This window comes from Fundulus heteroclitus, chromosome 3 (genome assembly GCF_011125445.2).
Source record: "Fundulus heteroclitus isolate FHET01 chromosome 3, MU-UCD_Fhet_4.1, whole genome shotgun sequence".
NCBI classification, from domain to species: domain Eukaryota; kingdom Metazoa; phylum Chordata; class Actinopteri; order Cyprinodontiformes; family Fundulidae; genus Fundulus; species Fundulus heteroclitus.
This window is the reverse complement of record NC_046363.1, coordinates 33,505,914-33,518,651: the sequence shown is the minus strand read 5'-3', so window position 1 is coordinate 33,518,651 and position 12,738 is coordinate 33,505,914. Positions and strand designations below refer to the sequence as shown.

General features: G+C 37.7%; 1 protein-coding gene across 1 annotated transcript in view; it reads left to right on the top strand.

Annotated features, from left to right (window-relative positions):
* The window catches only part of LOC118557889, a 121,700-nt gene extending 111,727 nt beyond the window's left edge, over window positions 1-9,973 (top strand). The window contains exon 2 of the mRNA XM_036128356.1: window positions 9,287-9,973. Within this exon, the coding sequence (XP_035984249.1) occupies window positions 9,287-9,635 (349 nt within the window). The 3' untranslated portion in view covers window positions 9,636-9,973. The remainder of the gene's footprint in view (window positions 1-9,286) is intronic.
* Window positions 9,974-12,738: the final 2,765 nt, after the last annotated feature.

Sequence of the window (12,738 nt, the reverse complement as noted above, 5' to 3'; positions counted from 1 at the left end):
GAGGGCCCCCCATTCCCCGGCTCCCCGTCCCCCGCTCCCATTGTGTCTGAGTGTGCATGTGTGCAAAATACCAGCAGTCGGTGTGTGAGCAGAGACGGGGCAAGTGGGAGAAAACTAACAGAAAGACTGAAAGACAAAAAGGGGAGGAATCCAAAGCCTCAAATTTAAACAAGCACACGAGCGTGCGTTCTCACGCGCACATTGGTCATGTGACCACGCACACCCTCATTGTTGGGGTATCGGTTTGAGCCGTCAATAAAGGCGCAGTGGACTGTGAAGGGACAGGCATGACCCAGACTGCCCACGCTGTGGAGTCTATACGTGTGTGTGGTACCATACAACCGCGCAAGTGCACCAAAAGACTCACACACAAGATTAAGAGAGCCTGATCGCTGACCTACATGACCTTTCCCTCCTTCTGTCTGTGTGTGCGTGTGTGTGTGTGTGTGTGTGTGTGTGTGTGTGAGTGTGTGTGGGTGCCACCTACCCCCTCTCTGCCTCTGATGCTCCCCTTACTGGTCCATCCAGACCTCCCATTGTTTCCTCCTTCTCCTCCATTGTCTTAACTCAGAATAGAGGGATGAGCAGGCAGTAGAAGATGCCCATGCAAATATCTGGTTCTTCAAACAAGCTGTAAGAAAGAAATACATTTGTTTGCAGAAGTGTGTTTTTTTTTTTTTTTTGCAAACACTTACGAAAAGTTAGACTCTCAAATCCATTTGAAAGCCAGATTTCAATGCCCTTTTTTATTTTTTAATTGAAAACAAATTCATACTTTAATTGAAATTAGCATAATTCTTTGCCTTTCTACTTAATGCACACAGACCTTGAGTGATTCTCGTTTTTTTTAAGCCATTCTCCCCTAACAAGTTCTGCATTTTTATCTGTGGGAAAAGTTGATAAGAAGCAGGCAGCTTTCATCCATTTTCTCCCAAATCATAAAAATCTTCTTTCGCCTGTTTTCAGAGAGGCGACTACAATACCATGTTCTCTGCGTGCCATCCATCATGTTTAGCTTCCCTTTTATTGCAACACACTGACAATACATCTCACTTACAAAGAAACAAGCCTTGAATTTGTACTGCTGCTACTCTGACTTATAGTTTTAAGTGATATGAACAAATGCAGGTAAAACATGATTCAAGCACAGAAGAGACATTTGACCTGTGAAGTAATGTTTTTGAAAATGGGCCTGTGAGCACACATGACTAGGCTAACTAGGTTTTGGCTGCCATCTTCAGGCTGTAGTGAGTATTATCCTGTGAGCCCATACATGTGCTTTAAAAACCCTAGAGCTAAACATGCTGATTGTTCTTTCATGAAAATTAGACATCCCCACCCCTAATCTCTTTTAATTTTATTCAAGGATTTGTAGGAGCCATAACCCTAAGACTTACATTACACATAATCATTAAGTGTGGCTCATGTTTACATAAATCTACATCACCAGCTTGATTTTTGTGTGTGTGTGTATGTGTGTGTATATATATATATATATATATATATATATATATATATATATATATATATATATATATATATATATATATATAAATATCGAAAGAGAGAGAGAGATTTGCACACATGTTAATCATCTTCCTCGAAAGCGTGAACGCTGAGTGACTCGTCATGATAAAGCTCGGTTACATGATCAAAGAAAAACAATAACTGATTTTACACACATTATTCTGTTTTCAGGAACATTTTGCCAGGTTTAATGTTGGTTTGGTACGGAACATGTTTTTTTTTTTTTGTTTGTTTGTTGTTGTTGTTGGGTTTTTTTTTTTTTCAAATGTGCAGATCTATCTCCAAGATTACAAACAGAGAGAAGAGAAGTCTACTCCAAATCATGCTCTGAACCCTCGGGGAGTTGTGGTATTAAATAAGACCTACATTTTGAGCATTAGTGGAATTCAATATGTGCAATGTAATTATTCTGCTCAATAAGCCACTGGAGGAGGATATTCCATTTACTACAAGCTCTAAAGCAGTTGCATTCAGGTGATGTTGTGTGTTCATGCAATATCAGCCAACTTGCTTCGAGTAAAAAAGGAGGGAGGGAAAAAACTGCATTCTTGTATTTCCGTTTCAAATTGCAGGTTATGTATTTCGGAAATGTTGGAAAAAATGGGGAAAATACATAATTATAAATTAGAGGTCTAGCAATTGTCTTAATGAAATCTGTATCTCTACATGTATGACAAACATTCCATCCCGGTGTCTGTCTTAATTTCAGCAGAAGCCCACACTACTTAATGAGATAGTGATTAGGCGATCACCTGACCCCAACAGCAATGTGAAAGACTGGTTCAAATACCAAACTTTTCCACTAAATATTCATTCCTTGCGTTTGGGAAAAACATTCATGTTTAACTGATAAAAAAATGAAGACAATGGGTCGAAAAAATATTGCAATTTCCATATTCGGACGATTTGTCACTTTCTGCAAATAAGTGATTGAAATGTATTTGTTTTTTATTAGCAATTTGAAAGAATTGTCCGTAGTTTCTCAAATAAAAAAAAGTCAAATAAATAAGAAAAACAGAGAAACTGAACATTTTCAACAGGCCTTTTATTTTTTTCTAGCGCAGCACTCGTGTCTAAGAAAACGAACCAAAATTTAATGTCATGACAGATTTAAACATTCAAAGAGATTTGTCTCGTTAAAAGGCAAATATGTTGCTGCTGTTTTCATTCAGTGACAGGTGAAGATTACTTTGTTTTTACCTGTTAGACAAAATGGCTTTCAGGCTGGCTCATCAATTTTGCTGTTGGCTTTTGTTGTTTGGTTAGCTGTACGGTATCAATTTCTATAAAAAGAAGCACTCATCAGGCTTTGCCTGGCCAATACCACTTGATGGTTTTTGTTTGAAGACCTGATTTCATTTTGTTTTTCTAAGGAATATGACATAAAAAAGGGCTGCAAGTAGTAGAAGTAGTTTTGAATCCCATTGAAGTACATTTTCAGTTCATCCACTAGTAATGAATCAACTCATTCTTGTTCTTTATCTGAACCTTTTTGATCAAACTCAAAGAAGTACCTGACAGCACATGATGTTTGGTTGTCGTGTTTACACCATGAAAACCGCAGATCTTTTTAGTTTTAACGTATTTCATGAATAGGGTAAAAAAAATAGATTTTAAGTATTTTAACAGCCGATTCCTGATCAGCACTGATCAAAAGGGAAATTGGTCTATGCCGATCGCTTGGCAGTTAACTGGCGCATCTCTGAATTCGTAAAAGTGGATTAATTAGCATTAGATACTGTTTTTTGGTGCCACCCTCTGCGTTGGTACTAATGCAGCAATATTTAGATCTAAAAATGAAGCGAGCACAACACATGTCAAAGAATCAAAGCACAAACTCACAGAGCTGTAACCTAACAGCAGCATCAACGACCCAAAACAGAAGGAGTTTGAAAAGAGTGGAAGCAGGAGGGAGGGGCTCATAGGGGGGCTTGTGTGTGTTTCATGCTGTCCCAGTTGCCTAAAGTGATTCTCTCAATAATGTATTAGAGCACTTGTTTATTATTTACTGTTTACACAGATCAAGTCATGCTGCTTTTGTGGAGCGACACTCTCACCCACACTGTCTGCGCAGAGCAGAGCAGAGCAGGCGAAAACAGCGCAGACAGACAAGCTGGTGCTGCCAAAACAGGGTGGGCAGCTACCCAAACCAGGCATCCGCACGCTCTGCACCACGCTGTCTTGATGCAGAGGCACTGGACTGAGAAATAAAGGACATCTCGGTTCATAGGAGCCGTTGTACATGCATCCTGAGGTTGTCAAAGGAAAAAAAAAATGCACATGTGCAGAGGGGGCGGGGTAAAGGGGTGGGGTGTGGGGGGGGGGCAGTGGGTACAGTGAGAGTGTTAGGTTATTAATATTTATACATGCATCCAACTGGTCACTACCTTACTCATCTGTTTCTTCATCTTCTTTAGGGCAAAGGTGGTACTTGAAAAAAATAATGGAAATTGAACTTTTGAAACTGCTGATGAAATGCTCAGGCACGTGTTTCCATGGAAATCCCTAAATATATACACAAACAGAGATTGCATAATTACATTATACAGTCATATTCAATAAATTAGAATGTAATTGAAAAGTTAATTTATTTCAGTAAATCATATCACTTAGTGAAACACGTTATATAGATTAACTGATGTTTTATATCCTTTATTTATATCGTTTTTTTTCCACCTCCCACAAATAAAAACACAGCATTTAAGAGTACAATATTGCATCAGACCAATAAAGAAATCAAGATTTTTCATTCAGAAATAGGGGCTTAATGTAAAATAAGTTTGATATCAGCTTGAAGGTTGTCCCCCCCCCCCCAAAAAAAGATACTTTTTATCTGACAAACAAGCCTGTTGCATATTCTAATTGATGACTGTATAGTTGACAAACCTAACAAAACGTTATTCAGTACATTCAAGGTAAATACATCATAAATATTCAGTGATTTGTAAGTTACAAATAATTGTGTTTTTTTAAATAATATACCTCAAATTTGTTTTGCATGCGTATGATAATGTGCTAATTGTCTTAACATTCAAGTTGTTCGGGAACTATTTTATAGTTTCTACTCATTACAAAATATCCACATTTTAACAAATTCCACTAATTGACTATTTTAAATGAAAAGTAGAGCCAGGCCAAAAAAATAATAATTATTGATTTTGCTGGCCTTATGCTTTGGAGCTAAAATCAACGGTGAAAAATAAATTTGGTTGAGTTGCACAGCCTTACTTAAAAGTACTTTTACTTTTCTAAAATAGCACTGTGGTAGTAAAAAGTAACAGCTGTGCCTCCATATCATGATGGATAGAAATATAACTGTTTCAAATTATGAACAATATTGGAGCATTAGATGACAGGAATTGGTGACAAATTCTAGGCTTTAAACCTTAATCAAACTAACTACTAACAAAATGTGTGTTTTCTACTATTAAATTAAAAAAAAATTGATACAAGTATCAATGGTCCACAGAATGAGATGTGACGGTTGTCCTGTGATTCTCTCTGATCAATAAAAGTACTAATATGAATAAAATAAAAATCAGAATTTTCTTTGCCAAGTTTTTCCAGACTTTTCAATTAATAAATAAAACTGGGAACTCCCACAGATTTTTGGTCTCTAAATGCATCAGCCACATTTTTGTTTTGTTTTATAAAAATCAAAGGGTAGGGAAATTTATTTATACATTAGATACACATTATATGTAGGATTCCATCTTTTTTTTCTCTATCAAGGTTTTTAGATCTTCAGGTTTGTTTGATGTAAAGTCTCTAAAGATAGCAAATGTTCTTTTTAGAAATATTTTTTATGTTGTTTTTTTTTACAGTATTTTTAACAACTTTTCTTGTTTTATATCACAACAACATGCATCCAAAGTCCCACTTATTATTTTAAGGTGAAGAGTGTTCATGTTTTTTGGCTTGTGCCATTAGAGAATCTGTTTTGTATTATAATCGATCTTTGATAATTATACAAATTATCAAAGTTATTATAAATAAATTATTTATTATATAATTGATAATAAAACACTTTGAAACAACAATGAAAGTAGTTCAGATAATATTTTTGATTACCATCTCCTTAGATTAAGTACTTTTATTGATCTCAGTTACACAAAGGAAAATACTGCTTGACTATCCGTTCAGACACAAAATTAACCTCAAAGTGCATCATACTGTAAGTTTCCCTTTTTTTCACATAAGGGAGGAAGCACACCAATATGAGTCTCCTAATTACAATTAAAGAAGTCTATCTCTGGTCAGACTATAATTATGTTGTCGTGTGCAGACATTAAAGTCAATCAGATCCCAGGCCAATTTCTCAGAGAAAAAAAAAAGAAGGGAGTTAGACACTTCTGCACACAACAAACACTCCCAGTACCCCAAAAACAAAAACAACCGCATGCACTCTCTCACACACACACACAAGGCAGCATTTTCAAAGTCATGAAACGAGGGGACTTCAAATGCAGCTATTTGTTTGGGGCCTGTTGTCGTGGGAATAGGCAGTGCAACTGTGCTGGTTCATTAGAATTCCTTTCAAGTTGTGGAGTGCAGCCTCCCTGTGTTCCTCTCCCCATATTCCCTGACCCTGACGCATCTCTGTGGGGCTTAGGTAGGGCGGGGCGCCAGGAGAGGAGGAGGAGGCAGGGCTTGGAAGTAAAGCACAGTACATTACGCTGTAAATACACTCCTGGATCCAGGAATACGGTGGGATTAAAGAGTAGACCTGTTCTGTACCAGAAACACACAGGGAAAACCACTTGAAATAGATGTAAAGGCAAATAAACCCACTAAACTGCTGCTGCTGCAGCACACATACTTCATCCCATAAAAGACTTATAAACAAACGCCACACAACCAAGACTTCTCCTCCCAAAAAGTGTCACCTCACTGCATCACCCTCTCAGGGATTCAGGGGGGAGGTTCACCTCAGCAGGCACATCTCCACACTCGGTCACAGGAGAGCCTGCGACTTTATGTTCTTGCCACTAGAGATGGTTGCAGGAAAACTGTTTATATGACGCACCTGGATCTTTCTGGCACACTAATAATTAGAAATGTCATCTTTGCAAGAGCGTCTTAATGTTGAATGTTGAAATCTTGAAAATGACTCTTTACGAGTCAAGGCTTCTCTTTGGGATGATGCTGAAAAGACAGTAATATTAAAAGCATAACCAGAAGGTATATTAGGACTGGTGCTTTAGATCAAAAATATATATTGAGATAGTTAAATAATGTGGTTATGATTCAGTAAAATTAATTTCCTGCAAACAAGAAACAATGAAAACATTCAGGGTGAGATCATTTCCTTGCTCTTAAATACATGTAAAAAAAAAACAAAAAACAAAACTAAACATTGTTCTAAAAGAAGAACCTGGAAAGGTAGAGATGCAGTGATAAATCGGATGATTTTACACTTAACGGGTGCAGGTTGGTGATCATCTGCTCCAAAAGTAAAGAGCCACTATTTTTTTAACCAATAAGTACACTAACTTAAACTTTCTTGAAGTTGTTACTTCGAAACGTAAAGTCAGACTTCAGCACATAACAGAAAGCTTTGTTGCAAAGTTGTGTTTTTTTATCATTTTGAGCCTTCAACCAAAAATCTGGGATTTGAAAATGTCTTTAGTAGTGTTAATTATGCCAATGCTGTGCTAATTGTGATAATCATACGATCCCATCTATCTGTTAAAAACGTGTTGGATTAGAAGACTTTGCAACGTGTTGGAAGTCTCACAGGTAAAGGTAAAGGTCAAGTCAATTTTATTTGTATAGCACATTTCAGCAGCAAGGCGGTTCAAAGTGCTTTACATCATGAAAACATCAAAACATCACAAACACATCAGAAGAGTCTGATTGTGAGACAAGTAACAAACATTAAATTGTATCAGGTGAAAACGTCAATACACATCGAATACTTTGGTCAGTGTTCCTGTTATTAAGGCTGAAAGCAACTTTAAACAGGTGAGTTTTCAGTCTGGATTTAAAGGAACTCAGTTTGCAGTTTTATGGAAGTTTGTTCCAGATTTGTGGAGTATAGGAACTAAATGTTGCTTCCCCATTATTGGTTCTTGTTCTGGGTGTGCAGTGTAGATCTGAGTGGTCTGGAAAATGGATACAGCAACAACAGGTTTTTAATGTATTTTGGTGCCAAGCCATTCAGTCATTTAGAAACTAACAAAAGTATTTTAAAGTCTATTCTCTGAGCTGAAGGTTTACAAACTCTACAGGAAATGCAGAAGGTGATGTTCACAGCTAACGTAGTTAAGAACCATAATTTGGTCATCACCAATATAGGATGCTAGTGAAAATTTAACATGTAATCTGTAATAAGTCTGTTTTTTGTTTCAAAGTTTTAGTGAAATTTAGTCTGACTGCAGAGCTGTGTAACACAGATTAGTCTCTTTCACAGGGTGTGAATACACCTGTCATAAATAATTTATTCTCTATCATTAGAGAAAGATTCTATAGTTTCAATGAATTAACAAATGATTTGACAAGTTAACACAAAAGTAAATCATAATTTTGTATGAGATTTGACACAGCTAGTATGATGAAAAGAATTCCTCGAATGGTAAAATTTTATATTTTGAAATGTGTGAAAATAAAAGTGAAAAATTAGTGAGCTATTGTATGTGTCATCAATAGATAATTGAGATATGTGACATTCGGTAAATAATTTACAATGGTTTCTGTTTGTACAATTTTTTCTGTAGATTTTCTGTGATGTAAGAGCCCGTGTAATTTTGGGCTGCTTTTGAGAAATAACTATTTTATGTGATTATAGATATTGTTTTGCTAAGTGTTATAAGAATTATTATTCTGAAGTCACTATGGCCTCACACCACTCGGACAGAGGAGGCCTGGAGACCTGATGTCTGTGTATAAGATCCACTGTTTTCTGATTGCAAGGCCAAATGCTGCAGCTGCTGAGGGATACTGATTGTTTACGATAGACTGTCTTTGTTTTGTCTCATGGGAAGGCCACGGTGCAGTATTAGGGGAAGCCCGAAAAGCGAGGCAGGCAGAGACAGGGCAGACAGAGACTGCAGCGGAACCGAAGGGTGCGATTACTTTCCAACTATGTGAATCTCTGCTCTGTTTCTCAATAAAAGTGCTGGAACGTTATACCACCGTCTCGTCATTTAGTAAAGATGGGAACTCAGTTACTATTGTTCAATATTCCACCCAAAACTCCCACAACACTAAGACACGTCAGTTTTCGTTTATCCAGTATTTAGAAAAAATAAATTATTTACGGTTTTTAAAGAGAAATCATATGCAGCTAAAATCGCAATGTTCAGTTGAGAGCTTGACAAAATCGCTGAGCAGAAATCAGCAACAAATTCTCAGAGCGTCTCGAGTAAATCTTTAACCCTGTGATCATGAACACACATGATAACAAATAAGTATTATTTCTTAGTTACAAGGTTACCTTTTCTTCTACAAAAGCATTTACTTATTTGTAGTTCTGGTGCTTTATAATGTTCCAAGCCAAAAAAGTAGCATAAATTAAAATTTTTCTGAATAAAGTATTCCAATTTATTAGTATTTATTACCAAGGTTAAGACAAAGATTGAAAATGAAGTTTCGCAGCAATATTCAATTAATTTCAAGCTGGTTTTTACCATTTTAGACTTGTTTGAAATATAAAATGTTCTCTGGAAATTCACCTGCACTGTCCAGTTTGGGCAATGTAAAAATGGTGTAAACTGTGGCCTGTGAGAGTTTTTTTTTTTTTTTTTTTTCTTCATTTCAGTTGGGCTGAGGTCACTTTGGCAGCCTGGGCTCCCGGACAAGACCCCAGCGGGTGCCAGACTGCAGGGAGAGGGACGCAGAGCTGCTGCCCGTCACAGCCCACTGGTCGCCTGACGGGCCCCAAGGCCTGCCAGACTGACACCGGCCCCGGCCAGGCAGGAGGCAGAGAGGGGGCAAGGGAGGGGGGCCAAGGAAGAGGTGCATGGAAGGTGGAGGTTGGCATAGCAGACAATCGGTACCCAATGCATTTATCAATTTCATACGGTGTTGTAGTAGTGAAGAGACTGTGTTCGTTACTGCCGTATGTAAGGAAAAAGAACAGGAGTTACTCAGCACATGATAGATGGTGATTCATAAAATAATCAGCAATACTCCTTTTGTAGCTGAGTCAAAAAAAAAACCTGCCTGATAAAAGAAGACATGGGCTATCTGGGGGAAAATGAAAGAATGAGAGGAGAAAAAAAGGAGAAAAGAGAGAAAAACTAGTTGTGTGTCCCAGCATGTGTCTGAAGCTCTCATGGAGGAGGGAGGAGGGCAACACTCACAGAGTCACTCAGGCGTGGCCAGAGCATGAGCCAAGTAGCTCTACCATGTTCAAGTGCACACACACAAAAACACACCCACACATGCACTACCCTGCACGTGTTGACCTGCACACTTTCTTTACAGCATCTGACACACACACACACACACACACAAAAAAACTCACCCAGAGAATCAAACTTTTTACCCCGTAAATTTAAAGTTCAAGCTGATTGAAAGCATACTTCAACATTTTCCACAGCACATCTCTGAGAGTTTATTTCTTAGAGAGCTTTTCACTTTATAACAAAACCATCACTGCGAATAAAAGCACACAAGACAGCGCTGTTTTGTGTTTGTGTGTGTATGTGTCTGCATTTGTATCTAAAATTGCCCCATCTTTGCAGGATTTGCTGCTTTTAACGTGGAAAAACTTGAAGAACATCACAGACCAGTAGATTTGATATGTAACGTGTGAACATAGTGCAGCATAGTGTTTATCTTCACGTTCACACGTGACACTGAAAATCAGCACACATTTCTGGACATCCAAAAAAAAACTACTAACTAATGAGGAAAGTTGACTTGGGCTGTTATAACACTTTCATGGTATGATGACCTTGAGTGAAAACTCCAACACTTATTTATACTGTAATTTAAAACAAAGTATGTGGCATGAACCAGCCTTTTGATCTTGATCTTTCATCTAAAGAGACATTTTCTTTTTTGCCCACCTCAGCAAAGCAGCTGAATGTTATCACATATTAAAAATGAACTTTTAGTGTAGCAAGAAGAAAAGCATCTTACTTGTCTCTCAAAATAATCAGTGTTTTTGAGATATTAAAAATTGTTGTATCTTTCTGTTTATCTCAAATACATCTGCAGCTGCATTAGATTCTCTGATATCAGACAAAACAAGCAATTGTGAAGGTTAACCATTTTATTTCCTTTTGAAACTATCCAGAGTTAATCTCTCTAAAATTAAATACAAAATGGTCATCATCATGTCAAAATTTAGAATGTGAAGTTAGAAGTTGAAATAACAGCAAATAATGCAAAACTGAAGAGTAGCAAAAGAATGTAGCACAGATAGGAAAAGTGGTCATTATGTCCTCCAGCAGTCTAGGCCTAACTACAGCATAATTACAGAGGTAGCTCAAGATAACCTAAGCCTTTTTAACAATAAATGTTAACAAAAAGGAACGTTTTAAGTCTGGTCTTGAAAGTAGACAGGGTGTCTGATTCACAGACTAAATCTGGGATAGGGAGCTGGATAGCTAAAGGGTCTGCCTCCCATTCTACTTTTAGAGACTCTAGGGACCACCAGCAGGCCTGCAGTCTGAGAGCGAAGTGCTCTGTTAGGAACATACGGGGTAATCAGATCTCTGAGGTATGATGGAGCTCGATTATTAAGGCCTTTATGTGTGAGAAAGAGAATTTTAAATTAAATTCTGGATTTAACAAGGAGCCACTGACAGGAAGCTAAAATAGGAGAAATATGACCTATCTTTCTATTTTTTATCAGAACTCTTGCAGCATTGCGATTAGCTATTGGCTTTTAATTGCATTTAAACCACTAGTGGTTAACCTAGTGGTTAGAGCACAGAGCTTCGGTCCCAGAGGTTCTGAGTTCAACTCCCACAAGCTGCCATTCTGGGTCCCGGAGCAAGACCCTTAACCCCCAGGCGCTCCACAGTGGCAGCCCACTGCTCCCCAAGGGGATGGGTTAAGATGCAGAAGGGAATTTCTCCATTGTGAGATCAATAAAGTTCAATTATTATTATTATTTATTTTGTGGACTGATTTTGGCAATATTCCAGAACTAAAGAAAGCAAATCCTAAAGCCCTGTTTAATATGGAGTATAAATTTGTTTCATAGTTTCACACAATACAAAAACAGTTAAGATGCTCTCATTTGATGGTGTCAATATCACATAAACACATGCATATATACAGAAAATAATACACAAAAAATACACAAAACAAAGGTTAGCAGCAATCAGGATATTTACTACATTATGTTCATAAAGTTTATTTTAGTGATAGGCACACTTGATTTGACCACTCTGGGATTAAAACTGCTTTTGAGACTGATTTGGTTTATAAACTCTTGAATATTTTACTAGATGAGAGTGGAGAAAAAAAAAATGTGTCTGGGGTGAGTGGAGTCTGTAAGTGTGAAATTCATTTAGAGGACAGCTTTGAGCTATTAAGAGTGCAATAATACACCAGGAGGCTCTATATCACTGACCTGTGGAAGTCAGTGAGCAGCTGGTGAGGGAAGTGAATGTCTTGTAACTTCCTGAAGATATAACATATTTGTTTGGCTCAGGGTTAGGGGTTAGGCGTACATGTACCGGGTGAGCTCACCAGAGATGTGGACACCCAGGAACTTGAAGATATCAACTTCCTCAACCCCCTCACCATGTATGAAGAGTTTGTTTGATGCACTTAGTTTCCCTTAAGTACAGAACAACTTATTTCTTCTTTGAGATGTCGTGTTCAGGTTATTTTTGTCCAGTGTCAACTGCTGGACCTCCTCTCTGTAGGCCGACTCAGTATTATTAGAAATCAGACCTACAGCAGTGGTGTCACCAGCAAACTTGACTATGGTGTTAATGGAGTGAATGGTGTAGAAATCATGAGTGCATCATAAATAGAGAATAGGGCTGAAAATTCTAATTAAGTTCAAATATGCTTTAGTGATCCCAAAGGGAAATTAAATGTTGTTGTAACTCCTATTGATTCAAATTCTTCAAAGAGTTATTGTAGATAAGAATGGCTGTTGGGAGGAAATATCTCTTCTAGTGGTCTGTATTGCAACAAATCTGAAGAACCGTCTGGCTGAAGACACTCTGCTTTCCCAAGACAGTTTCATGAAGAGGATGGTCAGGGTCCCTGGCTCTGATGCTGCTGCCCCAACAGATAACA